Source organism: Glandiceps talaboti, chromosome 11 (genome assembly GCF_964340395.1).
Source record: "Glandiceps talaboti chromosome 11, keGlaTala1.1, whole genome shotgun sequence".
Lineage (NCBI taxonomy): Eukaryota > Metazoa > Hemichordata > Enteropneusta > Spengelidae > Glandiceps > Glandiceps talaboti.
Genome location: NC_135559.1, coordinates 8053759 through 8074594, shown reverse-complemented (window position 1 = coordinate 8074594; position 20836 = coordinate 8053759). Strand labels below are relative to the sequence as shown.

At 35.8% G+C, this 20836-nt stretch overlaps 3 protein-coding genes across 3 annotated transcripts in view; 2 read left to right on the top strand and 1 right to left on the bottom strand.

Annotated features, from left to right (window-relative positions):
• The window catches only part of LOC144441953 (tetraspanin-7-like), a 49789-nt gene extending 41525 nt beyond the window's left edge, over positions 1 to 8264 (bottom strand). The window contains exon 1 of the mRNA XM_078131220.1: positions 8133 to 8264. Within this exon, the coding sequence (XP_077987346.1) occupies positions 8133 to 8210 (78 nt within the window). The 5' untranslated portion in view covers positions 8211 to 8264. The remainder of the gene's footprint in view (positions 1 to 8132) is intronic.
• Positions 8265 to 10447: 2183 nt separating this feature from the next.
• Positions 10448 to 16266, top strand: LOC144442789 (trimethyllysine dioxygenase, mitochondrial-like). The gene is made up of 6 exons (XM_078132163.1): positions 10448 to 10631; positions 11076 to 11206; positions 11953 to 12206; positions 12978 to 13126; positions 13796 to 14026; positions 15822 to 16266. The coding sequence occupies exons 1-6, from the start codon at positions 10462 to 10464 to the stop codon at positions 16093 to 16095; spliced, it is 1209 nt and encodes a 402-aa protein (XP_077988289.1). The 5' UTR covers positions 10448 to 10461; the 3' UTR covers positions 16096 to 16266.
• Positions 16267 to 20147: 3881 nt separating this feature from the next.
• LOC144442758 (trimethyllysine dioxygenase, mitochondrial-like) overlaps positions 20148 to 20836 on the top strand; it is a 5644-nt gene continuing 4955 nt past the window's right edge. Inside the window, exons 1-2 of the mRNA XM_078132131.1 lie at positions 20148 to 20222; positions 20429 to 20706. Coding sequence (XP_077988257.1) covers positions 20148 to 20222; positions 20429 to 20706 — 353 coding nt within the window. The remainder of the gene's footprint in view (positions 20223 to 20428; positions 20707 to 20836) is intronic.

Here is a 20836-nt window from a genome sequence, read left to right as displayed (position 1 = left end):
TGCAAACGATTGGTAAATGTGTAAAAAGGTTTGTTACTTTACATGTACTACAATGACACACTTTTTACATATTTTTTTAGCTTGACTCTCATTGCTAAGGCCTAGAAAAAAAATTATTTGGTTCCAGTTACCCAACTGCTACCTAGTTTTTCACACCAAAAAAATAATAAAATTGTAAAAATTATGAAGTGACAAGTGTCGCAAGAAATAATGGATATGGAAACTGACATCAACGTAAAAAGACAATATAAACTTGTTCTTCCAACCTGTAATTGCTGTACATGTACATCTGATGAGAAGAAACCAATAACACAGAGACCATATGGAAAACAACAGAAAATATAACTACTTGAACTAGACACTCGCACATGAAAAAACATGATAAAAAAAAATACAATAAAAAATCTATCTACCCCACTTATTCTAGAATTGAGCATAATTGGAACCACACAATTTGTTTTGTTAGGCCTTAGCCCAGAGATTTGGCTATCTGGCTTGATATACTTACTGGTTTCATTGACTCTGGCAAACAACATTGTCAAGCCAGAGAGCCAAGCCTATGGGCTTCTCACCGACACTGTAGTCAGTGAACTGTACATTTTACTTGTCACTGTATATAAATTTGATGGTACTTCCTACATCTATGTGTTTAACTACCACCCACTCCAAACCTACACATCACTGATCATGGTTTATTACTTTCACTTTTACAACCATATATTTCTCAATTATCTATGCTAGCTAGCTTGTGGCTTTTTGAAACCATGTATTATTATGGCATTCACACGATTGTACAACCTGTGTAAAAAAAAACACCAATGTGTTTGCTTGAATGAAGTGAGCTAGGGATAGATTTCAGGCAAGGACAAAACAATACAACTGATACAAATACAACAAGGGGTGACTGGATGTACATTGTAGATTCAGGCGACACTTTTATCAGTTTGTTTATATCTAGCTATTGAAGTTTATATAACATAGCGGCTAACAGTAGTATTGGTGTCATGTTCTATCAGCTAACAAGGGATCATGGCTCCTGTGTCTGTTATGCTTTGATATTAAAGTTAGCAATGTTAATTAGTAATTATATAGCTTTTTATGATGGACAATTTTTGGCTTGTATCCTTTGTTTAGAACACAAGGTACTTTACATAATATGCATATATAATTAGTGAGAAATATTTCAAATTCAGATTCAGCAGAAAAAAAAAATTTAGTACGCATACAGCTAAAATAAATCCAGATTGGAAATACATGTACATATGTTCTGAACATTCTGTATGTGAGTCATCTAAATGGTAATTGTATATACGTTATACCATGCACAAGCCAAGATATTCACTTTGTACAGAAAATATGGATTGTATACCCTGGTTGTTCTACATCACAACCCGTGTCTACGTCACTGGTTTTACAATGCTCGAAATGCAATATGAGTCAAAACATTCCAAATCGCCATTATTTTTCCATTTTGCCATAAATAATTTATCCTTGAGGAAGTAGGATTATATTATTCTCCAATATTTTTCTTCATTCAGCTGAAAAATACCCATGACCTAAGGGTTTGTCACTACTCGTCTAGCAACTCGTAGTGACAAAGTTCCTTAGACCACTCATATTTTCCTTGGCTGAACAAAGAAAAATATTGGGGAACAAGGCAAAAAACAAATGTTTCTTGTCAGTGAAAGCATCACTTAAATATTCTTGCATTGGTCTTTTTTTTCATGTTTGTCCAGCCTATGCAGTCTCCAGATCCATGGGTAACCACAAAAATAACCCTCCCTTCTTCAAGTGAAGTCAACTACAGAGCCAATCATGAACAAGCAAATGACATCTGCCCTACATACACACTTGCTCTAAAGTACTAAATAAAAAGAACAGTAACTGTCATAAATAGTAGACTGAGTGTCAGGTTGAGAATTTAAAAAAAAAAAATTAAAAAAAATTTGCATCATTACACCACTTTACACAAACTGTCCTGACCAGAAACAATTTTTTTTTGCCTTAAATATCTGACTAAATGAGAGTCAAATGATGAATTTATCAAACTCATTGTGGTAAATTCATCCCAACCATCAATATATAAAGCGAAAATTTAATAAAGAGAATACTATAAATATAGCAATGGGCTATTATTGTACCATTCATGTCATATCATTGAATTTTCATCGCAATGTAATATTATTAAAAGCAAATTACTTTTCATTGTGTTGATAATAATGTATAATTTTCTATAGCACCTTCAAAATTATATATAATTATTACCCCTGACACAGATCTATCATGCTACAATGATTTATACTTGCTGAAATCCCTGAAGACCAAATGGACATGTTGCCACCACGAAGCTCACAAGATAAAATCTCTCTTTCTATAATAATCTCCTACCAAGTCCTCATTTTACTATACAGCTGGGTCGATTTGACTGCCATGAAGTACACAATATCAAATCTTCACATAACAATCTCTGTTCTAACATGTCCCCATTTCAATTTACAGCTGGCTTTACTATAGGTGAAATTATGGTTTAAATCTTGGTCAATGACTAAAATCCAATCAGAAGCAAATGTTAAACCAGATGAAGTTTTTGTTTCATGTTATTAAATCACTTCTAATGTAATTATGAACCATGTCATGTTACTATGGTAACAGATGCCATGCTACTACCCAATCAGAATTAGCCTTTCAAAAGCCTTGAAAAGTTCATGTTATATTATATTTATGATAAAATGGTGAAAATTATCATTTATCATGAGATATTATCATTTTTGTACATAAATTATATTTGAATCAAAATCTAAATTTGTGTATTTCAAATGTGAGACGGACAGGGCTGTTGGAAGTTTGTATTTGTTTCAGTTATGCAAGTGTAGAAAAAGGAAATTTTATTTTGAAGACAGCGATAATTTGTAGTGAATGTCATAATAAAATCTACCATATCATGAATATATAATTTAAGACGATCATAAAAAAATATGCACGCAAGTGTATCATGTGACTGTTGCCATGGCAACTTAAAAATTGAACATCTGGATCAGAAATAGTGCATCTTCAGTGATTATTAATAACTTAATATCTACCTGAAGTATATCTATACATGTGAATCTCAACGGTTTCCATGGAAATTATGGTTTTATGTACTTCAAAATGTCACCTAAATCGCCTAAATATAATGGTACAGATAGCTATTTTACTTAAAAATGTAATCAAATTCTTCAACTCTACTTGTATTCTCTCTATACATGTAAATCTTTGAATGGTTTCCATGGTAATAATGGTTTATGCACTTCAAAATATGTTGGGTTTTTTGTGCTTAGAAATAATAATACAGAATTTTTGGAGGAAATATATATATTTCATACTGATCATCCTCTATTTTATGAAATCATCGGAGAACACAAATTATATAATTTATTGAGACCTTGAGAGTAGTCCTGGTTGCCCTGGTAATATAAGTGTTCTGTCAGCTATCTATATATACATGTACATTATACATCATATATCTATATTACCCTAAGTGTTGGGAGCTCAGCAACTCACTGTGTAACATTGATCTATTATTACCCTATGTGTTAGGAGCTCAGCAACTCACTGTGTAACATTGATCCATTATTACCCTAAGTGTTGGGAGCTCAGCAACTCACTGTGTAACATTGATCTATTATTACCCTACATGTTGGGAGCTCAGCAACTCACTGTGTAACATTGATCTATTATTACCCTATGTATTGGGAGCTCAGCAACTCACTGTGTAACATTGATCAATTATTACCCTATGTGTTGGGAGCTCAGCAACTCACTGTGTAACATTGATCCATTATTACCCTAAGTGTTAGGAGCTCAGCAACTCGCTGTGTAACATTGACACACTGTGTAACATTGATCCATTATTACCCTAAGTGTTGGGAGCTCAGCAACTCACTGTGTAACATTGATCTATATTACCCTACATATTGGGAGCACAGCAATAGAATAGCAAGTGAGGGGTCTAACAGCAAGACTGCTTTTTCTATAACTCTGTCAAACAACTGGTTTTGAAACCGAGGTGCTAATCCTAATCTGATGTGGGCCTGTAAATATTGCAGCCTAAATGAAAAGTGAATTTCACATCATAGACTTTGAATACACCATTTAACACACATTGATACACCGTTAAAGTTATAACGGCATTATTCTGCTTCAAATGATCAGTTGATTACAACTGCATGCTATCAATAACTTTGCTGGTTGTTGTGGTACTGGTAATTGCCTTTAAAATAGATTGCTAGCCCATTCATCCCTCTGATAATCAGCTTAATTTTCCTGGTATTACCAAGTGACAGGTTTGATTTCAATATAAACATCACAGTACTCTATATTAAGCCATGTTGGCAATAACACAGAGACCATATGGAAAACAACGGAAAACAGAACTACCCGAACTAGACACGAAAAAAATATATAAAAAAATAAAATAAAAAATCTACCTATCCCACCTATTCTAAAATTGAGCATAATCGGAACCACACAATTTTTTGGTTAGGCCTAATGGGCTATTACTATAATTTAAAATATGATATCAAACTACGATAATACACAGCCCCTTTATCCATGGATGTATCACTAATATTACGTACATCTATACTTTATCTGATTGTGAACTATAATTAGGAAGTGGTGTTCTGTACAAGAAGTTTCTTTTAAATAAAAGACAATACAATTTCCAAGGTCTAGTGCCTTTATTCAAATTTACAGACCAAATAGTTATTATGTAAGTTTGCATTCTACACACAATGGAGTAGTTCCTCTCTCACTGAGTACTGTATAGACAGTGTATGGTCTATAGGTAAAGGTAACAAAGAGAACACTTTGTTATATAAGACTTGTCCTTTCAGTCAAGAAACTGACTTTGAGTATCCATCTAGTGTATTTGTTCAAAGGGTGGTAAGTAAATGGTAAAATCTATCTGAGTTCCCAGGTATTCATCTAGAGCTAGAAAAGTATAAACCAGGGTTCTTGTTTTTATCTGTCTTGTGCAATATTTCCACAGGACTGTAAATATTTATTGGGTTATTTATGTTTTCCTTTTTAGTCTGTAAGTTGTACCTTCATTTTTTATCACTGTTATTATGTGTTCTTTTACAGCAGGCGTTATAATTACCCTTCTAGGGATTTAATGAAATATTATTTTATCTTCTCCATATCATAACCAGGGATTCCAAATCATACTTTAATTAGTGTACAAGTATTTACACAATTACAAAACCTTGGTAACAAGAAGAGAGAATTTGGATAAATGGAGAGTGAAGAAATAGCGTACAACTCGTCTAGTCTGAGTTAACTTTCAATCACTACCTGAACAGACATGCTTCAAATCCTGATCATTATTTCTGAAATATTTCCATTAACCGAGCACTGAGATAAGCCAGCCATATGGCTCTGAGTAAGATAGGAGTTGTTTTCTGCATTTTAACTGCATCTAAATTACTACCAAGATGTCCTTCCAGTGAGCATAAATATCGCCTTCTGTCATTACAATTTACTCGAGCATTAGTCACAATTTCTCATTTTCTTGAAAAAAAATGAGTCATAAATCTATTCCTGTGCTTTTGCAAATAAAACGCTGGAAAGGTTAAGGTACACTTCCCTTGACAGGAAACAACATGGTGAATTCAACTGTAGCATTTAAAATGACCAGCTGTCTTGTCACATAATTATAAATTTATATTCTGTTTCAGAACATGTAGCCTGGAGATTAGTCATTAGCTTCTATTTCAAAATGCCAACTGAACACCTTATTCTAACAAAAAAATCATCTCGCCAGAAATCATACTGATAAAGTTAATAACAGTACATGTCAGTAGTAATCCATCACACATTGACAGACACTTGTAATTGGCAACTTCCTTCACGAAAAAATGAGAAGAAAACACGCTCCCGATATGCAAAAATAACGGTTATGACCAAACGCCTCCTCCCAGGCTGAATGTTCACATAGATCCTACATGATATACAAGTACATCACATTGACAATAGACATCATATGTTTATATTAATGCTCCAATAGAGAACTTGCAATCCAGACTGAGCATGCTCAGACGCAAAGGACTATGGGATTATCTGTGGTTATTGCAATAGTACCTAATCTGGAGCTATCGATAAAATAAACCTCCCGCAATGGTCAGAGTAACTATGAATTGATTATTTGTGGTTACAAACAATGTAACAATATTGTTTATAATACTAATTGATTAGTAGTTATTATCACATTTCCCATGATGCAGCATTCAACATGGCGGGTTTGCAAGTTCCCTATTCCCTAATAATCCAGCTTTTGGTGAAAGTCGTAACTTGAATTCGGCACAGAAAGTTGTGCTAGAAATATGGCATTCAACTAGGTGTTGGAAATAATCTGAATGTCAACGACTAGATAATGACTAATCTCTTGACTAAGTTTCTGTTTATATTTTTATAGTTATCCTCTTCAGAATGACTCTGAGTCATAACATGAATGTTTCAAGTGATATATTTACACAGTGGAAACATGTGCTACCTGTACTCACTCTGTACATATAAAAAATACAAAAGTTATAGATAATACGGTCCTAAAATTTAGTAAAATCAACATCCTAAGGTGAAGGTAAGAAAACTATTAACTCAAATTATACTTGATGGTTACTTGTAAGTTGTAGAGACAGCAATGACTTTGTTATATTGTCTGTGTTGTATTTTTTAAATATCTCCATCATTTAAGTGTTTCTTGTTAGACATTAACACTGTGTGTGATATAATTGATAAGGCTGCCATGTTTAAATATTTACTTTCAATATTAAATGAATTTAGGTGAATATCCTTGATTCTATGATGTATGCTGTCATTTACGGTACCAGGTGTCACCAATCATACATTGTATACGTAAATGTCTTTGTACTTTAAAAATGGCATTATGATATATTTATTTCATTTTTGAGATAAAAATTAAAATTTATATTTTGTTCTTATATCTATCTACAAATACATATTTTGCTGGAATATATCTATCTGTCTATCTATCTATCTATCTATCTATCTATCTATCTATCTATCTATCTATCTCTGTATATCTGTCTGTCTGTATCTATATATATACATGTATATATATCCCTCTGTCTGTCTGTTACTATCTGTCTATCCTATCTACATGTATATATCTACATCTATCTATCTATATCTGTCTGTCTACATGTATCTATCTATTTATCAATCTACATATATGTCTACATGTATCTATCTACATGTAGATGTAACTACCGATCTGGTAGGAAGAAATAAACAACACAGAGACCATTTGGAAAACCTGAACTAGACACTAACACAGAAATTTTTTTTAAATAAAATAATTCTAAAATTGAGCATAATCGGAACCACACATTTTTTTTATTAGGGCTAATTTTGCCTATTCTAAATTTCATACTGGATAGACAAGTTGTTTATAACTTTACAAATGAATTCAAGGCACTGCCATTACTGCAGTCCAACAAAATGACATCACTATTCAGCTGTATTCATTTCCATTGACTGATTCAAGCAATAAGCTCTGATTACATCACAGACCCTTCACGAAAGCCCTGATTTCTAAGTCGTAGGGTCAGTTGTGATTACACCTTGAAAATCACAACAATGACATCACGGCATGATGACGTAATCAACATTTTTAGGGTAAAAAGTATTTGACTTTCGCTTATATATTAGGACGCCTGTTGATTATGGACATACTTCGACAATCGACTCAGTGTACACACTGCCTGCTCAAGTTACAGAAGGTGCACGGTGCGACGTGGCAATGTTCGCCTTGAAACAAATGTATGATTGTTTTGTAGCACAGAACACAGGATGTGATTGCTGCGCGATTGTTGCTGCTAAGGGTTTTTCCCTTTCTTTAAATCGCGGCTAGAAATTCCAAAGAGAAAATGGGGTTTGAATCTACAATCCGACATTCCTGACAGATTTTGTCTTCAAGTCGTCGCTTCCCAGCTACTTCTCAGTGCCTCATCGCGAAGTCAGCTCATTCAATCGCTGTCATCCATCACAGACGGATTTCATTTTCTAAAAAGGAAGACCCGCCTCTCCCCACACTTTGTCGATTCATTTTACATTTTCTCATTTCTACTTACCCAAAATATGAAGTTGAAGATCGTCAATAACATCTTCAGACAGCCCATGGCTGCTGTGGTTTGGAGTCTTTTGGTCATTTTGTCTGCTTATTCCTTTCCAAAAAAATCCCCGACTTGCACTTGTCGACGTCCAGATGGCCAAACAAGACCCGAATAAAAATAGCTCTCGTCTTGAGTTTATTAGTGCTCCCTCTAAAGTTGTCTAGCTTTCTATATTTTTCTCTCGTTTTGCTCTAGGTGGCGCACTTGCAAAGATTGAGAAACTTGACCCAGACGAGTCGTGTCGGTTCACGTACGTCATGCAATCATTTGGCAAAAGGTGAAATGTCAATGTGCGATGCGATGTACACGGTACACCTCTCTCTACACACTGCAATAAATAATTATTAGCAAGGTCTCGTGATCTGAAAGAACCCAATATCAAGAACCATATACCCTACAGTGCTACATCAAGTTCAACTTCATACACGAAGGATATGGTCTATGCAAGAACATCGATCACTAGGCTATCGCGATCGTCGGTAAGTGAAAAATAACAAATCCCACAGCGCAAAGCCATTATCATGCCTCACACGAAACTGGTCAGGTGCGATATTGTTGGATTGCACAGTAGCCCTCTAAATAGCCAAGTGGCTAATAGCTACATTAGTTATATCAATAGCTTGAAATGGCTATTCGGGCTGTTTTCATTTCCCACCAATAGTTTTTAGCCACTATTAGCTATTAGTATTAGTAGCCAGGTAATAGCTTGCTATCAACTATTAAAACCAGGATTATGTAACAGATACAATCCGACCAATATGCGTCGAGCGGTAGCGAGGCGCATATTGGTCGGATTGTATCTGTTTTGTACACCGGCTAATTTCCTTTGTTGTGTATTGAGTTTCGAAATCCAATATACTCCGGAGATAACCAGCGTTCCGACTGAACTCATACACTGCTATCATACCACCACAACAATAATAATAACAGTGTCTGCGCCATCGTGCATGTCTGCATATCTTCCGGGCTATTTATACACTCTAGCTAATACACATACACAAACAAAATTAGACACTCACTTCACACTACAAGTTCTCAAATACAGTGTCTGCTGTACTGTGCATTATCTCAGAGGATATTTTTGACATTGGAGTCAGAATTACATACATCAATGAAGTTGGATACTCTCCGCACTCTCCATGTTCATAAATGTAAACTGAGCGAAACATCGCTTTCGACAAGACATGCTTAGCTACTGAAAGGTTCAGACACACAAGCTATTGACGTTTATTTCGTTGGGCTTTCGCCACCATCGATCATTCATTTTGACAGCTCTTTCTGGTTGATAACAAACTCGCATTACAAACTTCTTCCTGTTGGAGTATATTGCGCACATAGTCAAATATACTCCGGATGTTGACTTTTCATTACCATGTCTGTCTAATATACTCTGGGTATGGACTTTTCATTACCCGGATGGTATTTCTCATATTCTCAGCTCACTGGATTTTGAAGCGGGAAGTTTGAGGACACCTGATTGGCTGATCGCCCGATTAGTCACTGTCGCTTGACAAGTAACGCCCACGCCGGTGTACAAATACCAGTATATTGATGGCGCAAATCGAGAGATCTTATTGGTCTAGACATCGAACTAGCAGTCTAGCGTAATATCTAAGTGTGAAGCCCCTAATGTCATATCAGTTGTTATCAGTTTTACTGACCCATTATCAGTGACATTGCAAATAAGCTTTAGAGATGAGATGCAAACAATTTTTATGACACCCGACTTGCTGGCTCACCAAGTCGGGAAAGTTGCACTTGAACTGCTAATGCAAAGAATCCGTCATGAAGACTCCACTAAGCTCAGACTCATGTAGGTAAATTATAACATTCATTTGAAGGTCTTGGGGTCAGAAAGAACACAATTTCAAGAACGGTTACGAACAAAATTGCTGGACAGACATCGGCCATTTTTGCAATTATTTCATTGTTTCAGAAATATTAATTTCGTTGTGTTTTATTGAGTATATCAAACAACTGAATGTACAGATTTCATGTGGACAGAAAACCCGTAAACACTTGAATAATGACTCTATAACTTGAATCAATTTTGATTAGTAAAGTATTTCTAACAACTTACCGGTAATATGTCAGTATAGCCACAGAGCACATTACTTTTTGTGAGAATTTATTTTATAGATTTTCTCGATTACAGACAACAATGTTACGATATCTGAGCCGACTCCTCTGTAGTAGCGGAAAGAACACAAGTTTCAGAACACCAACAGTCTCATTACCAAAGAAATTATGGACACAGACTACTCAAACATATCTCAGGCATTTTGCCATGTCAACTGCATCCTGTCGAAATCCGTCTTCACTATCACCTGTCATGGTGAGATGTGTACACACAGAATCAATTGATAACAATATAAAAGTGAATAATAACCATATCGAAATATCCCACAGTGGCAGAACAATACAACTGAATAATGTGTGGTTACGAGATCATTGCAGGTAAGATATAGTGTATATTCAATGGTCCATGTAATATAGAAATATCACTGGCAGTTGATGTGACTGAATAGTGTATGGTTACGATGTCATTGCAAGTCAAATATAGTGTATATCCATGTAATATAGAAATATCACAGTGGTTCATACACTCATGTGTATGCCAAGGCAACATACTATTCTCAGCAAAGATGAGGGAACGTAGCAGAAATTCAAAAATTCAAAATGTCAGTTAGGATAGTGGAGTAGTGTAGCGATAGTCATTCTCAAGTCTGCAGGCAGGCTACACAGTTGTGCTCTCCTTTCTAGCACTAGAGTGTGCACATCTAGTATGTACAAGGTTCCCTGTGTATAATACACAGTCACACATAAATATGTTCACATGAAAAGAAAATAAGAACAACTCATTTTCTGCACTGAATTGGTACAATGTTGATTTTGTTACAGATGTAATGACTGCTACAACTTTGCAACTGATCAGAGAGAATTTGATATTACAACAATTGATTTAAATATCTCACCAAGGAAAGCCCAACTAGAAAGATTAGGCAATGGAGAAGAGTCTTTGAAACTTGAATGTAAGTAAACTGTTACACAGAAAAAAATGGCATTCTTGTTAAAGTTCAAAGTTCAAAGTTCAAAATGAGAGTAAAGTTCAGAGTTCAAAGTTCAAAATGAGAGTAAAGTTCACAGTTCAAAGTTCAAAATGAGAGAAAAGGTTAGAGTTCAAGAAAAGTTTTGAAATATGAGGATATTGAGAGGGACATTATATAAAGTAGTTCGCAGTTCGCAGTTCAAAGTTCAAATTGAGAGGAAAGTTTAAAAGTTCAAAATTCAAGAAAAGTTTAAAGTCTGAGGAAACGGAGGGGTACCCTGTATAATGTGCTCATATGCTAATATGCTTGCTAAAGTTCACTGAGGAAAGTGAGAAGAATGCAGTGACTAATGTATACAGCTACACATACCATTTTACCTGTGGGGGATTCAATATTTACTACTACATGTATGTATGTATAAGTTCATTAATATAGCAAGTCATTAAATGTTGCAAAGCAGTCCTCGGAAATGCTCTGCTATAGCTCTGGATGTGTATACGCTACATGGTTTGACGCATCGGAGAGGGAAGATGTGTCGAACCTCGTAGCATATACATTGAGACCTAGCATGGCTATATTGGTATTGCCAATTATAATTGGGTTACTACCGGTAGTCATATTTGCAGCATTACCATATCAATATGTCTATTCTGGTACTCTCTCACAAAAGGAGACAGTTGCCATAGTAATCTGTGAAGGCATTATCAATAATTTGGTTTCATATACAGGGCCAGATGGACATATCTCCAACTACAGCATTGATTGGTTGGTTAACAGCTACGACAGTGGTGCCAGCCAATCAGAATGGAGCAAGCAGTTACTATTATGGGATGCTAAAACCATTGAAGGCAACATGCCTATGGCTGTAAATTATAAACGATTTTTGCAAGATGAGGATGGTTTGAAAGTGGGCTTGCGAAATTTAGCAAAATATGGGTTTTCACTTGTTGAAGGTACTCCAGCTACTATTGAAGACACCCAGGTAAGTATATAATGTGCGGTATACAACAGTACAGATTTGTTATGACTTGATCTTTCTACTGGTATTCTTAGGTAGTGGAGACTTTTTCCATTCAAATGAAATTTATGTCATGGAAAATCATAGTTGGTTTTAATATTTGGATAAATTTTAGACAGGGGTGTGGTCCCCGGGTCCCAAACATCTACCCATACCTAAAAGTGTTTGGACCCATGTCTAAGATACACATATATACAGCAGACCCATGAATTAGGATATTCCTGCCATTGATTGTGCTATGCAGGTCATTACCCAAGACACATTACTATACCCTTGGTGAAAGCTTATAGATACTCAGCAGCCGATTTCCTTGATTTTTGGAAGGCAACTTTCCCTTTTATTTGAGAATTTGAAAAAAAATTTAAGCATGGAATAGGTACATGCATTTACCGACCCCATGTGTAGGGATTTTCGTTAAAATATGTTCCATTTAGGCAGCTTATACCCTGGGGGCAGTACTGCTATAGATTACTGTTATTAACTTACATTTTGGTGATGAAATCATACCTTAGAAATCTATTCAAACATGACATCTTGGTAATTTATTCAAATTGAAATCATATGAAGTAGTCCTACTGCCCTTGACATGTGTTCGGCCATGTTAGAGATTTCCTTCAAGGGTTTATGGGAAAAGCTTTTGTGATGACATCACATTTCCCCTAAATTCTTTGTCTTGACAAAGTGTATTCCTTTCAAACAACATCATGGGAGATGTGTATTTTTTTCGGCCGACAGAAAGTAGCTGAAAGGGTGAGTTTTATCAGAGAAACACACTATGGTAAAATGTGGAGTTTTACAGCTGACTTGCAGTTTGCTGATACAGCTTACTCTGATGTACACTTGAGAGCACATACTGATACTACATATTTCAATGAACCTACAGGGTGAGACAATGTCTAGTCGTTCTTTCTGTGTATGTAATGCAGTGTGATATGATGTGATGTGATTGTGGTGTGGTGTGGTGTGGTGTGATGCGATGCGTGATGTGATTGTGATGTTATGTGGTGTGGTGTGATGTGATGTGATGTGGTGTGGTGTGGTGCAGTGTGATGTGATGTGATGTGGTGCGGTTTGGTGTGATGTGATGTGTGGTACGGTGTGATGCGATGCGTGATGTGATTGTGATGTGATGTGGTGTGGTGTGGTGTGATGTGATTATGATGTGTGGTGTGGTGTGATGTGATGTAATGTGATGTGAATTGGTGTGGTGTGATGCGATGTGCAATTGTGATGTGTGGTGTGGTGTGGTGTGATGTGATGTAATGCAATGTGATGTAATGCGATGTGGTGTGGTGTGATGTGATGTGATGTGATGTGATGCACAATCCACTAACTTACAATCTTCGTTTACTTAGTATGTAAATGATGTTATCGTGTTTGTAAAAACAGTACTGAATACAATTTGGAGTGCATACATTTTTCACTTTAGGGTTTTAGAAAAATGCTAAATAATCCCACCATTTACAGGGACCAGTTTCATTGTTTGTAAATTAATGTTTAAATAGATAATTTTGATTAATTTTGACACTGTAGATTACAAATTCTTCATTCAGAGTTCAGATCTTCCATTGCCTCAGACATGATGGTGAAGGCGGGAAAACTTTACTGGTTGATGGCTTCCATGCTGCCATGAAATTAAAAGATAAACATCCCAAATACTATAAGACATTAAGTCAAGTTGCACTTACCCACCATTATCTGGACACAAATAAAAAGATACACACTCGAGGTATTGGACCAGTTTTACAACACGATCCAGTGACTGGAGATTTGATGTATATACGGTATGTAAGAGATTTCCCAAATATTTATCTTCGTTAAGACAAGGAAAATATGAGTGACATAGGGGGCCTTATCACCATGAGTCACCACCACGACTAGTATCAGAACCCTAATGATATTACTCTGGATCCTTCAGTTTACTAAGATAGCACAAACTAAAACTATTGTCACAACATGTTGATACAACTGTGAATTGAATGGGCGTTGGTTTAATTATGGTATTGTCTCAGTAGGGAGGTGTTGTAGAATGTTAATGACAGCATTCCATGAACTTGCAGTGCACTGTTTCGGGACTTCCAATGTTTACACTATCTTGATCACAGGGTGATTAGAATCGCACAACAGAGGAACCACTATTCACCCACTTGTGTAATCTACCACAGTGAAGTAAAATAGATTTAGTTTGCACCTATATCTTCATAAACCGAAGGCGTGATTACCAGAGTATAAGCTGCACTTTCTTATCAATCCTTAAGAGCTCATTACCATAACAAAGTGTTAATTATTGGCATATTTTTGTAGGCCACTAAAAAGGAAAAAATAGTTTCTCATCAGGAAATGTTGTCTAAAGTGGTACGACGATGCACTTATTATTTTTTTTACATTCTCAACAAATGTCACAGTACATGTTGTGGTTGGCCAGGAGATCACTAACAGCAATGAGCAAATAGCAATCAATGAGAAAAAATAACTTATTACATATGTTCTGTTGTATTCCAACAATTGTCTGTAGGAACAACAATCTCAAAACTTGCTCTTACGGAAGACATTCAGTTTACTTCTGGTATATGTTTGAAACAGTGATGTCATTGACCATGTACAATATGGTTTGCGATCAAGTTAACTATCTTTCATTGTATAGCAAATTACCGTGAAAGTAGTAAAACCTGTGTCCATCCTTAAGTGGTCATATGGATTGACAAATGGTTATTTATTTTTCATTTTTCATTTATAAAACAACTTAAGTGTGTTTTTCTACTTGAAAAAAAATGTGAAACAGCATCACCAAATTCCATGTTTGTATGTCAATACATCACAAAAAGCTTTTTAAAAAAGTGTGTAAAAATGTTGTCATTGTATTTACAATAACAAATATCTTAGTAATACATATTTTTTTTATTTATTGAGTTACAAACAAAGACTTGGCCTTTCCTATTTCACATTCTTTTTTAAAGTAGAAAAACATATTTGAGTTGCTTTATCGATTAAAAATCCAAAATAAATACCCATTTAAATCCATATAGCCATTTTAAAAGGGGACAAATTGTGAAACTCATTTTAGCTGCATTGCTTTTATGCTTCGAGGACCCAGAAAAAGTAATTTTCACCACCTCTGCATTATACGTCCCCTCTGAAATGGAGTTATGAAATTAGCAAAAACACAGAGGACAGCTCTACACTTGAGTCGAGTGTTGGCATTCAGAGGAAAAAAAGAATGTTACGATGGTATATATAATTTTGATATCATTTTGATATTTCTAAGGGATCCCTGATTTTTCTCTTACATAATTTCAATTGAGAATCTGAAATTCTTGAGAATTGGTTCAAGTTTTCTTGAACCAAGTATCACAGCAATACTTATTTTTATTTCTGATTTACATATACGTTAAACAGATTGCATTATTGCATTGAATTTTATTCCACCAGAGAAGAAAAATATGTACACAATCTTTGAAAGCAACAGAAAGAATATTTCTGGTGAGAGCCATGGAAATAGTTCCCTAGGAACTAATCAGGGTCCATCCATTACATAGAGTATATATGTGTTATTCACCGTTGGTTCGTTCTTTTTCACAGATTCAATACCTTTGATCGCCATACTATCAGTCACCTTGGCAATTCAGAACTGATGACATTCTATGAAGCGTATTTGTCATTTGGCAAAGAACTCAACTCACCTGATAATGAGTTACAGATCAAATTATGGCCAGGGACTGTCTTGTTAGTGGATAATTGGAGAGTCCTTCATGGTCGGACATCTTTTACTGGTCAAAGACAAATCTGCGGTTGTTATTTGCCAAGAGATGATTTGAACAGCAGATATAGAACTTTATTGAACATGAGTGTATAATTATAGTTTATAATCACATTCCAAGGCACATATTTTATTCCCGGGCACATATTCCAGTAAAAACAAATCACCAATGGGACTCTTGTATGACTGTATTAGTGCCCTAGGGAAAGTAGAAAATGAATAGTATCCTCTGTATGCAAATTGAGGTCACTAAAGGCCAATTTTAGGTTAGAGTTCAAGAAGAGACACATTCAGAGATAAGTTTGGCTCCACTTTGCTCTGCCAAATTTTCTATCCATGAAACCCTTTCTTATCGAACTCTAACTGACTTAGAAATCAACCTTTGGTTTGGTTTGGTTATTGATAGTGTTAAAACCTGGGGTTCCGTACAATAGTTTGATATACAACAGTGTTGCAAACATGTATTATTAGCGTGTCAGTGTGTTCAGATAGATTAGATTGATTTATATTGTTAGATACATTTGGTCAGCAGAGATTGACTTCTATTGAACATCAGTGTATTGTACAATGCACAAGCAAAGTTATTGTCCTTGAACAGAAAATATGGATTATATACCCTAGTCTTTCTACCTCACAACAACCCATGTCTGCATCCCTGGTTCTGTGGTCCTCGAAATCTGAGTCAAAATGTTCAAAATCTCTATTTTCCCGAATTTCATGAAAATACTCGTGACCTAAGGGTTTGTCACTACTCATCTAGCAACTCATAGTCACAGGGCCCCTTAGGTCACTCATATTTTCCGTAGTTGAACAGAGAAAAAATATTAGGAAAAAACATTTAATTGTTACAATACTAAGTGATGATATGCATAGGAAAGTACAGTCACCTGGTCTTTGACTATAGGGTGAAAGAATCAAATGTAAATAAATATATATCTTAAATAAAAATAAATATACAGGATAATTATGTGTTTCATGTGTTTGATAATGATGGGTTGTAATACAAGTCAAATAGGACAGAAAGAGTGTTTAGCGACAACGGATTTCCAAGCCCACCGAGGCTGTAAAAAATGAACACTCCTTCCAAGTTCGACCTTCCCCTGGCGACCTTCCCCAACAGATGACTTGTTTGCACACATACAAGATGTAACTCCTTGAACACAATCGTTTGAAAGCTAATCACTATCCTGTCAAACATTGTGTCAATATTTTGACAGATTCTTGATTTACATAAGTTGATAAAATGATATGATTGGCTGATAGTGAATGGCCTGACACATGTCACACACGTCTCTATATTAGTATGGTCACCATGCACAAAGGTTTACAGGTTTATCTTGGACATTTGGATAACTAGAGGTAAGAAACCCTGTTATTTGTTTTTGTTGATATGTGTATACATATAGTTTATGATTCTAACCTGCGTTCATATATCTAGTTACTTAGCGGAGTTATTTTTGTTTTTGAGCCTTTTATTGTTCTCTTGATTGCACTCAAAAAACCTACTGTATACTGAAATAAATCTTAAGCCTACAATTACTGCTGGAGGCCTAACAAAAGAAATTGTGTGGTTCCGAGTACACTCAGTTTTATAAAAGTACTATCGGTAGGTGGGGTAGGTAGATTTTTTTTCACACATGTCTTGTTCAGGTAGTTATGTTTTCCATTGTTTTCCATATGGTCTCTGTGTTATCAGTTTCTTCCCATTAGATGTACAGCCATTACAGATTGGAAGAACAGTTTTATATTGTCTTATTCAGTTGATGTCAGTTTCCACATCCACTATTTCTCATGAGACTTCACAATTTTCGCGATTTTATTATTTTTTCTCGAATACGTAAAAAGAAGTTTAGGATAAGTGAAAAACTAGGTCAGGTCGGATAACGGGAACCCCCAAAAAATTTTTCAGGTCAGATAATTTTTTATTTCTCTGTTGTATGTCCACGACTTCATAGTTACCGACGGTTACATCCCTTTCTTCACGAAGAAAAACATCACATAATATGTGTAGCTGTAAATTGGTATAATAGTATTCGGTTGTCATACCTGGATACCCAGCTGTAAGTAGATGTAAGTATTAGAAATAACAAGAACTCTGGACGGCCGCTGCAACTACGTCACCGAGATTGAAAACAGACACTCACGTGATGGCGTTTCTAGCTTTAAAGACAAATGATATATGGTTGTTAACCAAGAAAGATAAGCCAATTGTTGGTCAAGGTGGTTCAAGGGCAATCATTTAAAGGGTCTACTCATTTTTCTTACGACACCTCCTCCCTCCCCGTCAGTAAAATGCTATCTTCCACATCAACATTACAAATTTCAACCCCCCGGGGGTGGGGATGGGGTTACGTCCATTGAAAGATGTGCTCGGATGTGCCACTCAAATAGTTCATTTTTTCACGACAAAATCCCTAAACATGGGTCGACCTTTCATCTTAAAATTCCCTAATCATGGGTCGACAACCCAGGAAACTTCACCATGCTTTAGAAAAAATCTTCACAGCAACAAAATAATAAAGGTATGACTAGAAGATTTTGCCCAAGATTTTTCAATCACAACAATCCGTGATATGTATGATGCGATGCAAACCGGGGACGTCACCCTTAACTTAGAAAGGTTGATGACCCAGCGTGACCCCGCTAGATGACCGTAACTTGATCACCGGTGACCGTACATTCCTGCTTGAAAATCAAACATGGGTGGACTTTTTTGTCTGAAAATTCCCGAGTCTTCTGTTCAACCCAAAAAGGCACAAAATAGGCGTCTGTAGCTGATACCGGTTATACTTCATTTGAAAGATCGAATGGTACGTGAAAGACACTTTAATCTGTATATGAATCCTACATTTCAAACCGTATAAAATGAGAATCAGTCTGTTTTGTGCATGCTGTTTAATTTGTTCGTTGTCGTTAAACCTGACTTTTAAAAATCTCTAAATAACCAAAAATTGGTCTTTAAAGAGACATTGTATGTGTTATACTGTAGGTTAGCTATATAATAGTGTAGTGTTGTGCAAGTTTTGAGTGGTATTAACGGGTTATTGATGCTAGTCACTTATGTTTATCAAACCTGTACTAGCTGTAACTAAACTGGGCTATTGTTTTTTCGATCAGACAGACAAAATATATCCACTGAAAATTGTTAAAATACCAATAATTAGACATTGTACATGTTAATCAGATATTAACCATGAGCAGTACAGAAACAGGTTGAAATTGTGATCGCCGTTGAGGGCGCTGGTTTTGGGTACGAACTCCAACTTTCATTTCATGATTTATCGTGTATACAGCTACAAATAATACGTGCACCTATAGAGTATTCTTTCAAAGAATACAGTAGCTACAAGCTTATTTGAGGGGGGCATCACACAGTAGTCTGGATGCCAACATCGTCTCTATCTAAACCACGTCTGGTCAAAGTCCTTCAATCAGCACAAAAAGTTGTTCATCCAATCAGTGAACCCCAACTGTTATGGTGACGTAAACAGCGCATAAGTAGCTGACAAATATATCATAGTTGGACATGACATAATTGCCCCAATAAATACTAACTTTATGAGGGATTGGTTAGAATTTTGTGATTGATTAACAAAGACACGATGTTCATGACTGCGTGGGTGGCTGTGGATGAATTTTAAATTGCATGCATCTCAGGATTTTTAAAGTAACGACGTCGACTTTGACTATACTATGAGGTGAGGTGTAAATCTTAACGATAACATATAGGAACTAGACTAGTCACACAGGTACACACCTTCAGTCACAGAAAGTACTTTTTTCTTTGTTGCTATATATTACTTTTAATTTCTAAATTGTGTCCGTGAAATCGTTATTTTTATTTGGTGCAAGAACTTACTCCCAAAATGAAAATAGCTACCAGTACACGGAAGAGTTGTTAGAACTGCGTATGGTAGGGGACGTTACAGCAGACTCAATTTTAAAATTATACGAGAAGAGTATGGTCACATTACTATGCCTATATGCTCTCATCAATCCCACACTTTTTAAGCCAAATGAGGCATTTTTTTGACAATTAATGTACTGGTGAGTGAACCAAGAGTGACCTTAAATGACCCCCCGCCTAACACAAAAGACTCACGAGAGGGCGTAACCAGCAGTGGAGCAGAGGGGAGGGAAAGGAGTGAATGGTCCAGCGAGTGACAGAAAAACAGAGAGGGAGCGGGATAAATGAACGAGATGATTTCTTCAACAGGCGTATGGTAGGAATTATAGACAATATGGTGCAGGAATATGTCAACATACAGCAGTATAGAGTTACTAAACATAAGTTGTACTTCAGTCAGGGACAGTCCACAGCAATGTCCTGGATAGGGTAGGGAATGCAGTGAACCCCTGAGACAGTCACATGACCAAGAATGGCATAACTAAAAAATCAACAAATTAACCCATTCTTTTTATTTCTCAGATGTTGAATATTCGAGCCTTGTTAAAATTTGGCAGGAGGCTGTCATCATTGCGTTACATTGGTATGAATATTCAAATGAATGTTTCACCAATTGCCATGGCAACTGCATTTCCAAGACGAGTATTGTCGTCATCAACTGATATTGATAACTCTCGTCATGCGCAATCCGATCCAACAAAAACAGCTATTGAGTTCGTGTTAGAGGATAACCACGTGTACATTTTACACGATGGTACACAAATAAAACTCAACAATCTTTGGTTGAGAGATAATTGTAGGTAATGACTTACTCTTTGTACACCCAGATTTACAACCCATTTCAAGTTACTGTTCATCAATAGCTTTGTTTAATACAACCACACAGAAACCAATAAGAATCTACACATGCTACACTTCAGTCTTCCTAAT